Below are 18,646 nucleotides of genomic sequence, written 5' to 3'. Positions count from 1 at the left end.
GTGTTCCTAAAATGAGTAACCATTCATGAAAACGTCTCAGCAAGTCCTTAGAGCTAAAAGCAGTGATGGTTCTGTTCCCTCATCACATCAGGGGTGCTGTCCTTAGGTCACTTTGGAGATCACAGTAACGTGATAAAGACTCAGAAAGTGGTGAAAATAAATTAAGCCCAACAGCTGAGAACAGGCCATTGTTCACCAATTATTTATTTATAACTCTATATTCCAGAAGGATTGAGAAAAGAATTTCAACTCCAGGGTTGAGAAACAGAATCATATAACTAAGCTATGCTTATTGTAACTAAGCTATGCTTATTGTACGTATAAAAACAGATCTCCTGGAATAAGAGAAATATTCTGATACTATTTTCGATGCTTAATATCTCACCTTACAAGTAACATCCTGTCAGCATCTCTGCCTGCTTCTTACTTCATACTAAGACTAATACAGAAAGCTATGATTAGTTTATATCTAAGCTCAGATTATAATAATTTTTTAAAATACTACCAACAGAGAGTAATTATTTTAGTAAGGGAACTAAAAGCTAAGTGTAAAGATGTTCATTTTTAAAGTCTTATTCAGGTTGATGTTTATAAAACTCCTACTCATTTTAAGTAAATCATGAATAAATTATTTTTCCCAAATCCTTCTTTGGAATTTTAAGGCACTCATTAGGGAAGTTTAAAAATTCAGTCATTTGGGATGACTGAATTTCTACTTTCTGAATGATATTTTATGTAACAAGCCCTCCTGTTCAGTAAAAACAGTGATTACAGCAGTGGTTCTTAAACAATGCGGGGGGCTTGATCAAAAACAGATTTTGGGGCTCTGCCCTAGCCTTGCTGTTCCTAAAGTAAATCTGGGGTGGGGCCCTAGAACTTGTATTCCTAACAGGTTCCCAGGTGTTGCTGATGCTTCTGGCCTGGGGCCCACATTTGAGAACCACTGCTTTATGCTGGAGATAACTCAGGTTACTGTTATCTCTGTAAATCTTGATGCTAAAATGGATACACTATGAGAGGGAAACGGTAACCCACTCCAGTAGTCTCTCCTAGAAAATTCCATGGACAGAGGAGCCTGGCAGAGTGTAGTCATGGGGTCCTAAAGAGTAGGATATGACTGAGCATGCGCGAGCGCACACACACACACACACACACACACACACACACACACACACAGGGAATAAAACTATGGACTAAAATACATCAGAAGTTCACCAACTGATTAGGTAACTACAACATAAATTAGATTAAAATATCAAAACAAAATATTACAAATTCAGAAGATGTATCATTATAAAATCAATTTTGATGTCTTGAATGTTAGACTAATTTTTTTTCCCAAATCTTGCTTCTTATTAGTAGTTGACTCTTAAAACAACACAGGGCACATTTATATTAAATGAAAGACAAGAGACTGAGGTTATTTCCTATGTACCAATCATATTCTATAATATATAGACAATTTTTTAAAAGAGTAGCCCATTTATTGGCCAGATAAAGTTAGTGTTGTCCAATCCTATAAATAATTTTAAAATAATGAATTGACTTTCAAAAATAATAAAAATCCTATCTATTTTTCAGTATTAGGTAAATACCATCATCCTAATAATCTCCTTCACCAAAGACAAACTACTGATGCTGTTGGGTTATTATAGTATTAAAATAAATTTGTTTTTTATAAATATGATAAAAAATACAATTTAGTAGGCTTAGTTTTCATATGTACAAGTAATTCACTTTCACAAAGTTGGCACTTAATAGTTGTTGAATAAATGAAACCACATTTTCACAAATCACAGCTGTCAGTATTTTAAAAAATCTGCAAATACAAAGAAAAATCTGGAAATGTGAGGCTTTTTTGTTTGCCTCTTTAGGAATATACTGCCCTTGTTTATAGGATGGCAACAAACATGATTAAAAAGTACAACAACTTGTGGAAGAACTGCATCTCTTTACAGGTCCAAGAACAAAACAATCAGATGTGTTTTCTCTCCTCACTGAGCTGAGCTCAGCGTGCTGATGGTCCACCTACTTACTCTGTCTCTAGAGAGAGATTTGCAGTTTTAGAACATGATTCTTGAAAGATGCTCTGTAACACATCTAAGGAGTCTTAACTATAGCAAAATGTTACAATCCAGAGAAGGACAGCTGCTCAGTACAGGTTTAAGAATCCAAAATAAGCTAACAACGAACCACCATCCTAGAAGGCTTATCAAGCTTCAATGACAATTACAAAGGTATTTGTGAGTTTCATGAATTGCCAGGACAGTTGTTAAGGAGAGTGGACTGCAAAGACTAAATTCCTGGGGGCAAAACCCAAGAGGTTCCTTCCTGGTTTGTCTGAGTTCCTCGTCTCTAAAATGGAGAGAATAACGTTACCTCTCACATAGGGTTGTTGAGAGAATCAAGGCAGTAAATATAAGTAAAATGCTTAGATCAGTGCATGTTTATTATAAATATATGTATTTTATATATAATAAATACTATATGAGTGTAACACTTAACACTTTTATGATTTTCTCCATTTTTAGGAGTCTTCCCTATCCTCTTTATTTTCCATCCTATCCTACATCCAATTTCATTGCTGCCCAAAGGTGACTGCCAAGTCTTCATTGCTACAACATTCTTAAATACTGTTAATTCTAGCTTACATCATTCATTCTTTTTTACCATTTTATTGAAACAGATATGTGTCTCATTTGATCATCTTTTCACTAGCAAGAGATTCAGACCTCAACTAAATATACTGCACAATTAACAGTGTTACAGATGGAAACACAGGATAATAAAGGATTAAGTATTGTATAAATGACTGAAGTTGTGTTTACATAAAAGTGAAAGGTGTTAGTCATTCAGTCGTGTCCAACTCTTTTTGACCCCATGAAGTCTAACCCACCAGGCCCCTCTGAGCATGGGATTCTCCAGGCAAGTATACTGGAGTGGGTCACCATTCCCTTCTCCATGGGATCTTCCCAACCCAGGGACTGAACACGTCTTCCACATTGCAGGCAGACTCTTTACCAACTGAGGCACCAGGGGAGCCCAATACCAAATGGAAATGAAATGTACCTCCATATTGTACATTGATGATGACCCCCAAATCTTATTTCTTCTTTTGTAATAAACATACTTTTTAAAGCTAATTTTCAGACCATGAAGCTTTGAAGACTACTGGAATTATTCTTAGGCTCATTATGTTACTGAGTTTAAGCTCACTCTGCTTGCCACAGGACAGGCCAATAAGTTGGAGATGAGGTGTTGGGGAAAGGAATAATGACTTTATTTGGAAAGCTGGCAGACCAAGAAGATGGCAGTCTAATATCTCAGCATAACCATCTTATTGGGGTCTGGGTGTCAGGTTCTTTTATAGAGTCAGAGAGAGAGGGGTTTGAGGAAGTAAAAAGGTCACAAGTCTTGGAAATATCTCCTGGAATGGCCAGCCTCAGAGAGGGGATGGATGTGTTAATTTCTTCCCTCCTGTCGCCATCCACAAGTGGACAGGGTCAGGATGCTTCCGGAAACAAAGGCACTTTTGGTTTAATATTCAGACAGAAGGGCAGGGTTCACTGAGGCAGGCCCTTATGTATACACAGCATCCTTTTATGGAACAAAAGCAACAGGAAGCAAAGGTTAAAGTAAGAGAAACAGCCCAGCAGGGAGTCAGATTTTTGTTCTTCCCTATAACTCATGCTGGCTGACTGCAGTGGGGGAAGGGCCACTGCCCTTGCTCCTGTGTTAACCAGCCTCTTCTAGTTATTACAGAAGAGAGAGGATGGGGTGATGTCATGGGATTTACACAGATCTTCAGACGTGTTCCCAGGAATTCAATACAAAAGAAATTCCTTCTGATTTAGGATCTAAAATATCCCTCTTATGTTCAACTAGTACGTAAGGTGGAACAAATCACTTGCCCCAATTCTCCACTCTCTCATGGATCCAGTGCCCCCTGCCATGTAACTTTGCTAATCTCCCTAGTCGAGGTGGAGGGTACTTGTCTGTCCTCTTCCTCAGGGCTTGACCCTTTGATGGACCCGGTCCATACATGTGGGCGGAGGTAACACGTGCAGTTTCTCAGCCTCTTCATTTTCCTCTCGCCTACCTGCCACCGCCACAGCAGATCTTCCCGAGCAGTTGCTCCTTTCTCCTTCCACCTGGGACCCAGGCTAAGCACATGTGGACGAAAACAAAGCCCTGTATACAACACAGAGCCTAACCCTGTGGGATCTGCTGAGGGCGCAGGGTTTTCAGCAGGCGCAGATGAACTGACCCCCACATGACCCACAGACATCGAGAAAGCAACATTTATTGCTGTATACCATTAGGACTTAGTGGTTCTGTGTTACATAGCAAAGTTGACTGATAGATTTTGTTTCAGTATTACATAAAAAAGGCTTTATCTTTTGTAGAAAGATAGAAATAACTCCACAAATATGCGTCAGGTAATGATTTTTTAAAATACCAATGACATTCAGGAAAGGTAACTTGTGAAACAATCTCACATATAATTAATAAAGCAAATCTGTATTTGCTAAATTGCACTACAGGAAAGTATATAATGTATGCTAATTAAGTTAGTTGGTTATCATTTTAATAACTGACAATGTCAATGGAAGTGGGTAACTGAGAAATCCACCCAATACTTTCAATAAGTATAAATATACCTTTAATAAACATAAAGTATATTTCTAGATTGATGTTGGGATTTGTGAAAATATCCTTAATGACTTAATTGCATGTAATAACTACATTTGAACAGTAACAGGAATATTTTATATAATCAACAGAATCAAAACAAACATTTGTTGAAAAACAAATGGGACATTTAAAATGATTAGTACTTTCAAAACGACTTGACAATATGTTGATTATATGAAATTAAAGGCCATTAGCTTTACAAATGCTAAGAACTTTTCTGTTTCTACATGAACCCCATGTAAGACAATAGAGAGTAAGTGAAACTAAGAAAAAATTTTGAAAGAATCTTATTTATAACCACTTATTTTAAATGCTCTATTCGTAAAGTAACAAAACATAAGACATCTTCTGTTACCTTTTAGCACCTAGTAAATGAAATCTTTTAAAATGCAATTTTTTAATAAGAAAGACAATTTATGGTCCGTTTTAGATAGTAACAGAACTAGACTGCATTGAGTAACATACTGCAATATACAGTTCCATAGGACTAAGGCGGGGCATTCTCAACTGAAACTGGCTGATTTTAGTACAGAAATATGACTCATAATCTTTTTATACATAGTTTAAGATTATTGAATTCAATTAATGATTGTCTTTACGGATCCATTTAAAATGCTCATTTAAAAATATTCTTGAAAAAAAATATTCTTGAAAACATTTAAGCACAAGATCTTCATATATTAAACTTTAGTATGCTTCTGATTATTTGGTAAACTGCTAAGGAAGTGAGTTATTTCCAACAGTTCCTATTTCTACTGAGTTCAAGAGAATGCCCAGTCTCCACAAATAAAAAGTAAATAAAGGAAATGCATCAGAGAGTTTGCAAACAGTTTCATCATGCTTCTGAAGAAATGTCTTGATTTCCTGATCCTCATGCCCCATTCCTGAAGTGTTGTCTTCTTTGTTTTCCTTTAGAAGAAGTTGCTCCAGAGCCCAGAGCACAGAGAAAATATTCTCATAGCGTGCCACATCGTAATTGGCTTGTACCTACAGAAAAACAACAAACTCCTTTAAAAAAATATTGCAGTAGCTTAGCTCAGAAAAAGCCAAATAAAGGGATCAAATGCTTTTAACAAAAAGTAAAACACTTGACTTATTTCACATCTTCTATCTTCTGTTCCTTTGACTGGGGTTGGGAGAGAAAGAAAAAAGAGAAAATTTTTTCCAAAAACTTTATGATCTTGGGGCATGAGTTTCTTTCCTTACCTTTACAAAGTTCCAGACCTTTCTCTACACTGTTGCTATAATTTGTTACTCAGATGAATTTGCGGACACTTGGCAAAGAGTCTTACACATACCAAGTCTTGTGTGTTGAATTCAACCTTTCCCCAAGGACTTCCAAAGCTCGATACTTCTGTCAAAGATAATATAAGGATCTTTGTGGGCTGGATTCTAAGAATATGTTTCAAATATCAATATAACACAGTTCTAAAGCACTTAGGGTCATGACCTATAAACAACCAGATGTAATCTCATCCTGAGGCTATACAAGCCAGGAGGGAGTATGATTAAATTTGAATCAGATACATGGTCATGAGAAAAAAATGTATGTTTCTTGTAAAAATTATTATTTGGCTTAGATGGCTTAAAGTGAGATAAATCAAAGGAAGCCCTAAAAAGCGCACAAAGGAAAACAGAACATAAGGGAATACAAGAAGCGTGTAACAATATAAACTGGCTTTCTCATTTGTTTATTAAGAAATATGCTGGAAACATTCACCAAATTTATCCACTATAGTAATACATAAATGAAGAAACATTCTTTCAGAGCTCAGAGGAATGTATCATCAACAAGGCTGTCTGATAAAGAAACAAGTATATACGGATAACTGATAATTTTGATTTTTAACTGAGGTATAATTGACATAACATCATATTACTTTCATGTGTACAATGTACTGATTCAATATTTGTATATACTGCAAAATGATTTCCACAGGAAGTCCAGTTAACACCAGCACACAGTTACAAAATTTTCTTGTGCTAAAAAATTTCAAGATTGATTTTACTAGCCCCTTTAAAATATGCAGTACGAGGTTATTAACCATAGTTACCATGCTGTACATCTGCATTCAACCTTTTCAGTTTTCAACTAGAAATTTGCACCTTTTGACTCCCTTAACCCATTCTGAACCGGACTCTCACCTCAGTTCAGTTCAATTCAGTCACTCAATCATGTCTGACTCTTTGCAATCCCATGAAGTGTGGCACGCCAGGCCTTCCAGGCCTCCCTATCCATAATCAACTCCCAGAGTCCAGCCAAACTCATCTCCATTGAGTAGGTGATGCAATCCAACCATCTCATCCTCTGTCATCCTGCCCTCCTGCCCTCAATCTTGTCCAGTATCAGGGTCTTTTCATCAGCTCTTCACATCAGGTGGCCAAAGTATTGGAGTTTCAGCTTCAGCATCAGTCCTTCCAAGGAACACCCAGAACTGATCTCCTGTAGGGTGGACTGGTTGGATCTCCTTGCAGTCCAAGGGACTCTCAAGAGTCTTCCCCAACACCGCAGTTCAAAGGCACCAATTCTTTGGCATTCAGCCTTCTTTACAGTCCAACTCTCACATTCACACATGACTACTGGAAAAACCATAGCCTTGATTAAATGGACCTTTAGAGGCAAAGTAATGTCTCTGCTTTTTAATATTCTGTCTAGGTGGTCATAACTTTCCTTCCAAGGAGTAAGCGTCTTTTAATTTCATGGCTGCAATCACCATATGCAGTGATTTTGGAATCCAGAAAAATAAAGTCAGCCACTGTTTCCACTGTATCCCCATCTATTTGCCATGAAGTGATGGGACCAGATGCCCTGATCTTAGTTTTCTGAATGTTGAGCTTTAAGCCAACTTTTTCACTCTCTTCTTTCACTTTCATCAATCAAGAGGTTCTTTAGTTCCTCTTCACTTTCTGCCATAAGAGTGCTGTCATTTGCATACCTGAGGATATTGATATTTCTCCCAGCAATCTTGATTCCAGCTTGTGCTTCTTCCAGCCCAGTATTTCTCATGATATACTCTGCATATAAGTTATATAAGCATGGTGACAATATACAGCCTTGATGTACTGCTTTTCCTATTTGGAGCCAGTTTGTCTTTCCATGTCCAGTTCTAACTGCTGCTTCCTGACCTGCATACAGGTTTCTCAAGAGGCAGGTGAGTTGCTCTGATATTCCTTTCTCTTTCAGAATTTCCCACAGTTTATTGTGATCCACACAGTCAAAGGCTTTGGCATAGTCAATAAAGCAGGAACAGATGTTTCTCTGGAAATCTTGCTTTTTTGATGATCCAGCGGATATTGGCAATTTGATCTCTGGTTCCTCTGCCTTTTCTAAAACCAGCTTGAACATCTGGAAGTTCATGGTTCATGTATTGCTGAAGCCTGGCTTGGAGAATTTTGAGCATTACTTTACTAGCGTGTAAGATATGTACAATTGTGTGGTAATTTGAGCATTCTTTGGGATTGCCTCTCTTTGGGATTGGAATGAAAACTGAACTTTTCCAGTCCTATGGCCTCTGCTGAGTTTTCCAAATTTTCTGGCATATTGAGTGCAGCACTTTCACAGCATCATCTTTTAGCATTTGAAATAGCCCAACTGGAATTCCTCAGACAACCATTTTGCCTTTTTGCATTTCTTTTCCATGGGGATGGTCTTGATCCCTGTCTCCTGTACAATATCCTGAACCTCTGTCCATAGTTCATCAGGCACTCTGTCTATCAGATCTCATCCCTTAAATCTACTTCTCACTTCCACTGTATAGTCATAAGGGATTTGATTTAGGTCATACCTGAATGGTCTAGTGGTTTTCCTACTTTCTTCAGTTTAAGTCTGAATTTGGCAATAAGGAGTTCATGATCTGAGCCACAGTCAGCTCCCGGTCTTGTTTTTGCTTCCTGTATATAGCTTCTCCCTATCTTTGGCTGCAAAGAATATAATCAATCTGATTTTGGTGTTGACCATCTGGTGATGTCCATGTGTAGAGTCTTCTCTTATGTTGTTGGAAGAGGGTGTTTGCTATAACCAGTGCGTTCTCTTGGCAAAACTCTATTAGCCTTTGCCCTCCTTCATTCTGTACTCCAAGGCCACATTTGCCTGTTACTCCATGTGTTTCTTGACTTCCTACTTTTGCATTCCAGTCCCCTATAATGAAAAGGACATCTTTATTGGGTGTTAGTTCTAAAAGGTCTTGTAGGTCTTCAAAGAACCATTCAACTTCAGCTTCTTCAGCGTTACTGGTTGGGGCTTGGATTACTGTGATATTGAATGGTTTGCCTTGAAAACGAACAGAGATCATTCTGTCGTTTTTGAGACTGCATCCATGTACTACTGCATTTCGGACTCTTTTGTTGACTATGATGGCTACTCCATTTCTTCTAAGGGATTCCTGCCCACAGTAGTAGATATAATGGTCATCTCAGATAAATTCACCCATTCCAGTCCATTTTAGTTCGCTGATTCCTAGAATGTCGACGTTCACTCCTTCCATCTCCTGTTTGACCACTTCCAGTTTGCCTTGACTCATGGACCTAACATTCCAGGTTCGTATGCAATATTGCTCTTTACAGCATCAGACCTTGCTTCCATCACCAGTCCCATCCACAGCCGGGTGTTGTTGTTGCTTTAGCTCCATCCCTTCACTCTCTCTGGAGTTATTTCTCCACTGACCTCCAGTAGCTTACTGGGCACCTACCGACCTGGGATTTCCTCTTTCAGTGTCCTATCTTTTTGCCTTTTCATAGTGTTCATGGGGTTCTCAAGGCAAGAATACAGAAGCGGTTTGCCATTCCCTTCTCCAGTGAACCACATTCTGTCAGACCTCTCCACCATGACCTGTCTGTCTTGGCATGGCTTGGCATGACTTAGTTTCGCTGAGTAAGACAAGGCTGTGGTCCATGTGATCAGACTGGCTAGTTTTCTGTGATCGTGGTTTCAGTCTGTCTGCCCTCTGATGCCCTCTCTCAGCACCTACCGTCTTACTTGGGTTTCTCTTACCTTGGATGTGGGGTAACTGTTCACCTCAGGAAACCACAAATCTGTTCTTTATTCAGAGTTCAGATGTTTGTCTGTTTTTTGGTTCTACATATAAAAGGGACCATACTGTTTTTATCTTTTACTATTTGACTTATTTCACTTAGCATAATGCCTCAAGGTCCACCTTTGATGTTGCAAATGGAACAATTCCATTCTTTTTTATGGCTGAATAATAGTCAATTCCATACATGTATATACATCCAATTTTTTTTTTAAATTTATTCATCCATGGATGGCATTTAGGTTGTTTCCATGTCTTGGCTATTTGGCTATTGTAAATAATGCTGCAATGGACATAGGGGTGCATGTATCCTTTCTAATTAGTATTTCAAGTTAGCTGATACTAATACTCAGGAGTGGGAACTGCTGGATCATAAATAGTAGTTCTATTTTTAACTTGAGGAAACTCCACATTGTTTTCCATAGTGGCTGATTCACACTAGCAGTGCACAAGGGTTCCCTTCTTCTCCACATCCTCACCATCATTTGTCATTTGATACTTTAGGAGTTGGTGATGGACAGGGAGGCCTGGTGTGCTGCGGTTCTTGGAACTGCAAAGAGTCAGACACGACTGAGTGACTGAACTGAACTGAACTGAATGGCCATTCTAACAAGTGTAAGGTGATAGCTCACTATGGTTTTAAGTTTCATTTTTCTGATGATTAGTGATGTTGAGTATCTTCTCATGTACCTGTTGGCCATGTTTATGTCTTTGGAAAAATGTCTATTCAGCTCTTCTCCTAGTTTTTAATTGAACTGTTTTTTTGCTACTGAGGTATATAAATTCTTTATGTATTTTGGATATTGGCCTCTTAACAGGTGTATTCATTGGAAGGACTGAAGCTGAAGCTCCAATACTTTGACTGCCCGATGTGAAGAGCCAACTCACTGGAAAGGACCCTGATGCTGGGAAAGATTGGGGGCAGGAAGAGAAGGGGGTGACAGAGGATGAGACAGATGGATGGCATCACTGACTCAATGGACATGAGCTTGAGCAAACTCTGGGATATAGTGAAGGACAGAGAAGCCTGGCGTGCTACAGTACATGGATTCACAAGGAGTCAGACACGACTTAACGACTGAACAACAATATGATTGGCAAACATCTTCTCCTGCATTCAGTAAGTTGCCTTTTCACTTTGTTGATTTTCTTTGCTTTGCTGAAGCTTGCCGCATGATGATTTCTGCTTTTGGTATGAACCTCAGAAAATAACTGCCAAGACTAATGTCAGGGAGCTCACTTCCTATGTTTCTTCCAGGAGTTTTAAGGGCGTAAAGCAGGCAGAGTGCGTCTTGGTTTCTTTCTACTTGCTTTGACAGTCTCTCTTTGGGCACAGTTAGCTCTGCTTCAAGTGGGCTGGGGTCCCCTGAAGTGTCCCACTTTTCCATGCTGTTGTGGACTTTACTTTTACCAGAATTTATTTGCTTTGGGTTCCACGTTTATCCTAAATGCTCATTCTTGTGATAATTAAATGGATGAACTCCTTTGCTCCAAGATATTTACATCTCAAAAAACATTAACTTGAAATTAACTCTTCTCTTTGGAGACAGTATACATTTAACTTACAAGCGTTGGTAGCCCTCCTGCTCACCGTGACTAAGATGGCATGTCTGTGGGGGGAGGTCTCTCCTATAGTTCCCAAGTTTCATCACACTGGCCGCTGCCCACTCTGCCTAATCATATGTTCAAAAGCTTTCTGGATTAGTACACAAGCTGAATAAAAAGTAAAATAAATGGTACTAACATGACAGTTGATACCCTTCTACTGTATTTTGGGGTAATTTTTACATTTTTAGTGTCAAATTAGACTGAACCATACCAGTGCAGGAAAATCCCCAAGAGAAGTAAAATATAATCACTTGGAAAATGCTCAAGTATTTTAAAGTATGAACACATACTAGGAAGATAGAATGAAACCCAGTCACAAGCACAATGGCTCTGTACATTCAACAGAAGGCTCTCAGCCTGTCTCTCTATCTCAGTCTTTTAGAATTGAGATAAAATTGAGAGTTTCTATAGTCCCATGACTATTTATTACTCTCCCATTTTATAAACTAGGGGACCTCTGGAAGAGGAAATACTTTTATGGTAGGAAAGTCATCATATATTTCTGTAGGTTACTTTCAGAATTAAACATGCCTTATGTCTATTTTTCTATTTCTGAGTTGGGCTTGTGAAAGTCAAAGTATACTAACATTTATTTAGGTAGTAAAGAAATATCAACATTTCTTTACATGCTGCAAAATTTTAACTCAACACTTACATTATGAAATTCATGCTGTAGACAAGTGGCGCCTGTTTCCTAATTGTTGTTTCAGTTGAAATTTAGTCTAGCTTAGCTTGACATTTTTGTAAAGACTTATTAAAATAAAGCAGATATATCTACTTGCTTACCCTCTTCCCATTTCTCCCTACTTTTTCATCAACAGAACCTCAGTTTTGTTCAGAATGAAAATGGATCGACTAAAACTGTCTATTTTCCAGTCTCTCAAGGCTAATTCTGGTCAATCAGATGTAAATATAAATGGCTGGGTAGGGCTTCTGGGAAAGCTCTTTAATAGCAGACAAAACCCAGTGGAATGCCCTTTTTCCTTCTCTCTTCACCACTTGGAAGAAAAGGTGCAATACTCGGAGGTCCAGCAGCCTTCTTGTGAGCATGAGGATGAAGGCTGCCATGGATCACTAGAAAAGGCCAGATTCTAGAAAGCACTGTGCAGCTCCATTTACCCATGAGGGATGGCTGTATCTTGCTGCACTGTGCTGGGGTTCCCTTCTTCTGATTCGGTCTTTTAAAATCATAACCCTGAGACTTCATGTAGGCAGAAAGGAAATTAAATTTCCTTTGTCTTAGAAGGCTGCTGCCTGCTGTCTCTGACACAGAAGAACAGAGATGTCTAAAGGGACAGAGCTAGGCACTCCTTGGGAGCCAACCACATAACATAAGTTACTGTACGCTGAGGTGTGGCTCACAGTTTACTGCTGAAAATTGAGAATGTAACAGTTCATCACATTCAACAGTTTGATAATTTATGTGGGCTCGTCAAGAGCATGCAGACATACAGTCTGACACTTTCAGAAATAAGCATGCAGCTACGGAAGGGATGAAAACACAACATGACATTATTCTAACTGCTACGAATGCAAGAGATGAAGAAGAAAATTGGATCATTACAGGGCAGAAACCAAATCAAAGAGTCTAGGTGCCTAATCTAAATGTTACATTAAATGTTCATGGAATATAATATGCCACTGGCTCTGTATCCCACATGCCAGATTTTATTAGACAGAGGCAATAAGTAAGATATAACTATAATTAGTAGTTTCTAAGAGAATGAATTCAACACAATACTATAAAGGAAAAGGTCAGTTGTCATTGTGATGATTAAGTGAAAAACATACCCCTAAGTTTTAATAACTCAGCCTTTTTTAACTATTAGAAGGCAGTAGATTTCAGTCAAGGAGCTGAGGAGGATGAAGGTAACTCTCTATCAGCTACTTACTATGCAGCTTTAGCTTCTGATGCCCAGGAAAAGGCAGTGAGAGAGGCCAGAACGACACTGCATGTGGCCCAGCTAGCAACAGTGCCTGAGAACAAAGAAGAGCCACGTGCATAATGCACATACACATATGACACACACACACACACAATCAAGGAACTTATGTTTGCAACAGAACCCTACAACCTTGGTGCCAGACCCATACTGAGGGTGTAGAAGGCAAAGGCTGACCAGGGCCAAGGAGCTAATTAGGGAGGATTTCTTAGAGATGAACTGTGAGCCAAGCCACGGGGAGTGGAGGGTATACACTGGTCAGTGACCTTTTGATCAAAGTGCCAAGTCAGAAAGAATAAAAAGGATTCAGTGGACATTAATCCATCTTGTTTTATCCAGATCATGACACAGTTAATCTGCCTAAACGCTGCATTCCAGAGACTGGTTCCAAGGGGCTTATGTCTAATTTGTGGGTAACTTAGACTAAAAGTTCTAACTATTAAAAGGGCTAGCATCTGGGATATTGACATTTTGCCATATTTCCAATAGGAAGTAGTTTAATAAGTGTGAAACATGTATACATAAAAATATCAATTAAAGGGGTATATATGATAGAATTAAAAATCTGTCTTAATTAGTTTTGTTTAAAAAAAATGATGCTTTTCTCATTAACCAACTTTACCTACTTTTCTGAAATCTGTTTTTTGAGGCTCAATATTAAAGACACAGCACAGGATCACAAACTTTCAAATATGTATTACCTATCATCATCATCATCACTATGTTTTTACCCAAAGTGAAAAAAATATCACCTTATCCATAAGGGTCTCTGAAGCTAGAGGAAAGCTACTGGTATTACTCAAGTACCGTACTGTGGTCAACTGTTGGGAGCATTTCAAGCTCCCTGTGGACTATTCCTATAGAGGTGTGTAGAACCTGAGGATGCACTTTTATCTTCTTTCCTTTAGCAAGAAAACCCTTCATAGATGGCAGTCAGCCAGCAGACAATTCCTTTTAGCGCAGAAGCATCACAAGTGTTAGTCACTTAGTCACGTCCATAACAAGAAACCTAAATGTAAGACAATTAACATCTTTCTGATATCAGAAGGCCTGGGGAAGAGGAGTATGTTTGGGTTAAACACGGTATTCTAAAGGAAATATAAAAAAGGCCCAGTTATTTGACTTGGGTGAGATGGATCAAACTATCCAAGTCTCGTTGTTGTTCAGTCACTGTGTCTGACTCTTGCGACCTCATCAGCACACCAGGCTTCACTGTCCTTTACTACCTCCAGGAGTTTGTTTAAACTCATGTCCATTGAGTCAGTGATGCCATCCAACCATCTCGTCCTCTGTCGTCCCCCTCTCCTCCCACCCTCAATCTTTCCCAGCATCAGGGTCCTTTCCAGTGAGTCTACTCTTTGCATCAGGTGGCCAAAGGATTGGAGCTTCAGCTTCAGCATCAGTCCTTTCAGTGAATTTTCAGGGTTGCTTTCCTTTCAGATTGAGTCCTTGATCTCCTTTGATCTCCTTGCAGTCCAAGGGACTCTTAAGAGTCTTTCCAGCACCACAGTTCAAAAACATACATTTTTTGTGCTCAATCTTCTTTACAGTCCAACTCTCACATCCATATGTGACTACTGGAAAAACCATAGCTGGTAAGGTGAAAGAAGAGAGTGAAAAAGCTGGTTTAAAACTCAACATTCAAAAAACTAAGATCATGGCATGCAGTCTCATCACTTCACGGCAAACAGATGGGGAGAAAGTGGAAGCAGTGACAGATTTTATTTTCCTGGGCTCCAAAATCACTAGGGACAGTGACTGCAATCATGAAATTAAAACAGGCTTGCTTGTTAGAAAGAAAGCTATGACAGATCTAGGCAGTGTATTAAAAAGCAGAGATATCACTTTGTCACAAAGGTCCATATAGTCAAAAGTATAGTTTTTGCAGTAGTCACGTATGGATGTGAGAGTCAGACCATAAAGCAAGCTGAGAGCCAAAAAATTCATGCTTTCAAATTGTGGTGCTCAAGAAGACTCTTGAGAGTCCCCTGGACAGCAAGGAGATCAAACCAGTCAATCCTAAAGGGAATCAGTCCTGAATATTCATTGGAAGGACTGATGCTGAAGCTTAAGCTCCATTACTGTTGCAAAGAGCTGACTCATTTGAAAAGACCCTGAGGCTGGGAAAGGCTGAAGGCAACAGGAGAAAGGGGTGGCAGAGGATGAGATGGTTAGGTAACATCACTGACTCAATGTACGGGAATCTGAGTAAACTCTGGGAGACAGTGAAGGACAGAGGTACCCGGCCTGCTTGAGTCCATGGAGTCGCAGAGAGGCAGCCGTAAATGACCGAGAGACTGAACAACGAGCACCATTCCACTCAGAGAGGCTTTTTCACTACTTTATGCCGCAGTGTTAAACTCAGTCTCAGGCTGGAAATGCCTTCCAAGCATTTTGAGAAGCAAACAGATGATTTATTTGTCTGGACTTTCATCAGAGTAGTTCTTGACAAAGCAGTAAAAGCCAGATGCCTGCTATTACCACAAGAATGCATTAAGTGAGGGACCAGGGCTCACAGACAGGAATAAAAGCAGGAACACTTAGCACTTTGCAACATTACGTTTCTGTCTGCCTCACACTCCACTTCTCGCCCTTCAATCCTACTGCAAACACGGATGGGTACCTTCATGTGCCAGACCCCACTAAGTATGGGACTTTAAAGAATAGGACTGGATCCTATCTATACAAGGAGAACTCTTTGTATGCATCTAGAGAGACAAAGACATGACTGAGTGACTCACACACACACACACACACACACACACACACACACGGAGACAAAGAAGTAGAAAATAATGGCAAGGCAGACTATGTGCCAGTATGTGCTATCAGTTCAGATCAGTTCATTTCATTCACTCAGTCATGTCTGACTCTTTGCGACCCCATGGACTGCAGCACGCCAGGCCTCCCTGTCCATCACCAACTCCTGGAGCTTGCGCAAACTCATGTCCATTGATTGGGTGATGCCAAAGTACTGGAGTTTCAGCTTCAACATCAGTCCTTCCAATGAACATGCAGGACTGATCTCCTTTAGGATGGAATGGCTAGATCTCCTTGCAGTTCAAGGCACTCTCAAGAGTCCTTTCCAACACCACAGTTCAAAAGCATCAATTCTTTGGTGCTCAGCTTTCTTTATAGTCCAACTCTCACATCCATACAGGACTACTGAAAAAGTTACCTTTAAGAACAAGGAAATGGCATAATAAAAATAATCGTTGAATAAAAGAAAAAGCAATAATGCTACACTCATGTGATATTGTTTAACATTTTAAATGTTTTGCTGCCTTCTAGTTGATTTTTTATTAAATATATGTATAACATTTAGTGGGTTTTTTTTTTTACTACTCCATGAAATACTTGTGTATAACTGTAACTATGATTATAATAATTATAATTTTTACCTGAAGGTACTCTAGAGAATTTTTTAAAAAATGAAAGATCCATATGGAATGCAGAAAATTTAGAAGGAGCTAGATTTCAATCTATGAAAAAGTTAATCTGGTTTGACTTTTTTCATTACCTGGGAAGCTGTTTCATTGCTGGGAAGCTGTTGGGGAAATGCATCTATTACAAAAGCGCTAAGTGGTCCTGAGGAAAGCTTTGGTATGTCGAGCTGATGAAAGTCTCTACCTGATGACAAATGTAAAGAAAGGAGTACAGAAACAGAGGATCTAGCCTTCCATTCTCTCCTTCAAAGAACATCTCAGTAGATATTGCCAGCTGCATGCTGAGATGGAAATTGTACAACAATGACAAGAAGCATGTACTGGAAAAGGAAACGGCAACCCTGCCTGGTGGGCTCTAGTGCATGGGGTGTTAAAGAGTTGGACACGATTAGCGACTGAGCACATGGCTTCAATATACTTTAAGCGCCACAGGTTCAAGGTAGAATTACATACATGAATAATCACAGTACAGTGGGATATATTTATACTGTAAGAGTGTTATGGTATTGGCATTGCTCCTGGATGAGTTACAATCACAAACATGAGGAATGTGCTCAGCACATAATCTCAATGGAGAATGCTGAGTACCTCTGTTTTAAACTAGCAATGGCTTACAAGGGAAATCAAATATATTATGGGAAATGAAGTTAATTTAAATGCATTGAATATCAAAAAGCAGGAGAACAATTCTGTATACATATACTAATACACAGGTTATAAAAGTGCTTCTCATCTTTTTAAGATATGCATTGCAAAACAAAAAAATCAAGTGTTCTGAGGAGTACTCACATTTGTAAAACAGATCAGTTAGTTCATTTAACCAGCACTATATGAACTTGGTTATATGTTTATAAACAATTATTTTCAGAAAAAAAAATAATATTCCCAAATAAGTTGATTATCATTGGTTAATTTCAAAGAAATGTTTAAAATAAATACTGACCACATTTTAAATGTAACTATATTTGTTTCTTAATTTCAATCTGAAATTACAATAAATTTTACCTTTGTTTAGAAACTAAACTATGCTGCTAACATTAGAAAGGTGATTGATTATTTATTGAAATTCAACCCCAAGATGTAATATCTGGATCTGATATAAAAATGACATGAAAAGCTTTAAAACGATATATTCATTAGTACAAAAACTCTCCAAATACTTCAAGAAAGCGGTTTCAGCAATAAAAAAAAAAATGAAGATCTTATTCAAAAACTTTTTCATACTTGAATTCAAAATGTAAAGAAATGAAGCAGTTTCTTGTAAAATGCTCCACCTTGGGGGAATAAAGCCCACTTCTCTGGATGCCTAACTTTCAGACATCGACTATCTTGGAATTTGCAGACCCTGACACAGGAATGGCCCCCAGGAGACTGTTTCTGGTGGACTGTGCGCGTGACCTTGCAGAAGGTCACTGGGGGTAGCTAAGGACGAAGACTCTGTATGTGGTCCTCAGTTAGATGCTCTGAACTCCTGTCAGGAACTCATTCTGCTGGTAACAAGGACAGAGGAGAGAGTGCCGCTCCAGGAGAGGAGAAGTGAGAACGAACAGCAAAGGAAAGCCTAGCAGACTCAGACTGGGCCTTCCAGAATGGAAAAGGAGCTCCAGATGCTGGTTCTGAAAAATGTATAATGATACTTGATACATTCAGCTTAATAAACTGAATTAATATAGCATTCCAATGACATGTTAAAGTTTAAAAAGTATCTTACTCATGTGTGCATGCTTCCCTGGTGGCTCAGAGGTTAAAGCGTCTGCCTGCAACGCAGGAGACCCAGGTTCCATCCTTGGGTTGGGAAGATCCCCTGGAGAAGGAAATGGCAAACCACTCCAGTATTCTTGCCTGGAGAATCCCATGGACAGAGAAGCCTGGTGGGCTACAGTCCACGGGGTCCCAAAGAGTTGGACATGACTGAGCGACTTCA

The 18,646-nt window shown here is 39.0% G+C and overlaps 1 protein-coding gene across 1 annotated transcript in view; it reads right to left on the bottom strand.

The window, feature by feature from the left end:
- Positions 1–5,120: 5,120 nt before the first annotated feature.
- MEI4 (meiotic double-stranded break formation protein 4) overlaps positions 5,121–18,646 on the bottom strand; it is a 205,065-nt gene continuing 191,539 nt past the window's right edge. The window contains exon 6 of the mRNA XM_065911729.1: positions 5,121–5,682. Coding sequence (XP_065767801.1) covers positions 5,413–5,682 — 270 coding nt within the window. The 3' untranslated portion in view covers positions 5,121–5,412. The remainder of the gene's footprint in view (positions 5,683–18,646) is intronic.

The sequence above is a fragment of the Muntiacus reevesi genome, chromosome 19 (genome assembly GCF_963930625.1).
Source record: "Muntiacus reevesi chromosome 19, mMunRee1.1, whole genome shotgun sequence".
Taxonomy (NCBI): domain Eukaryota; kingdom Metazoa; phylum Chordata; class Mammalia; order Artiodactyla; family Cervidae; genus Muntiacus; species Muntiacus reevesi.
Note: the sequence above shows the minus strand (reverse complement) of the source record. Positions and strands in the feature narration are given on the sequence as shown.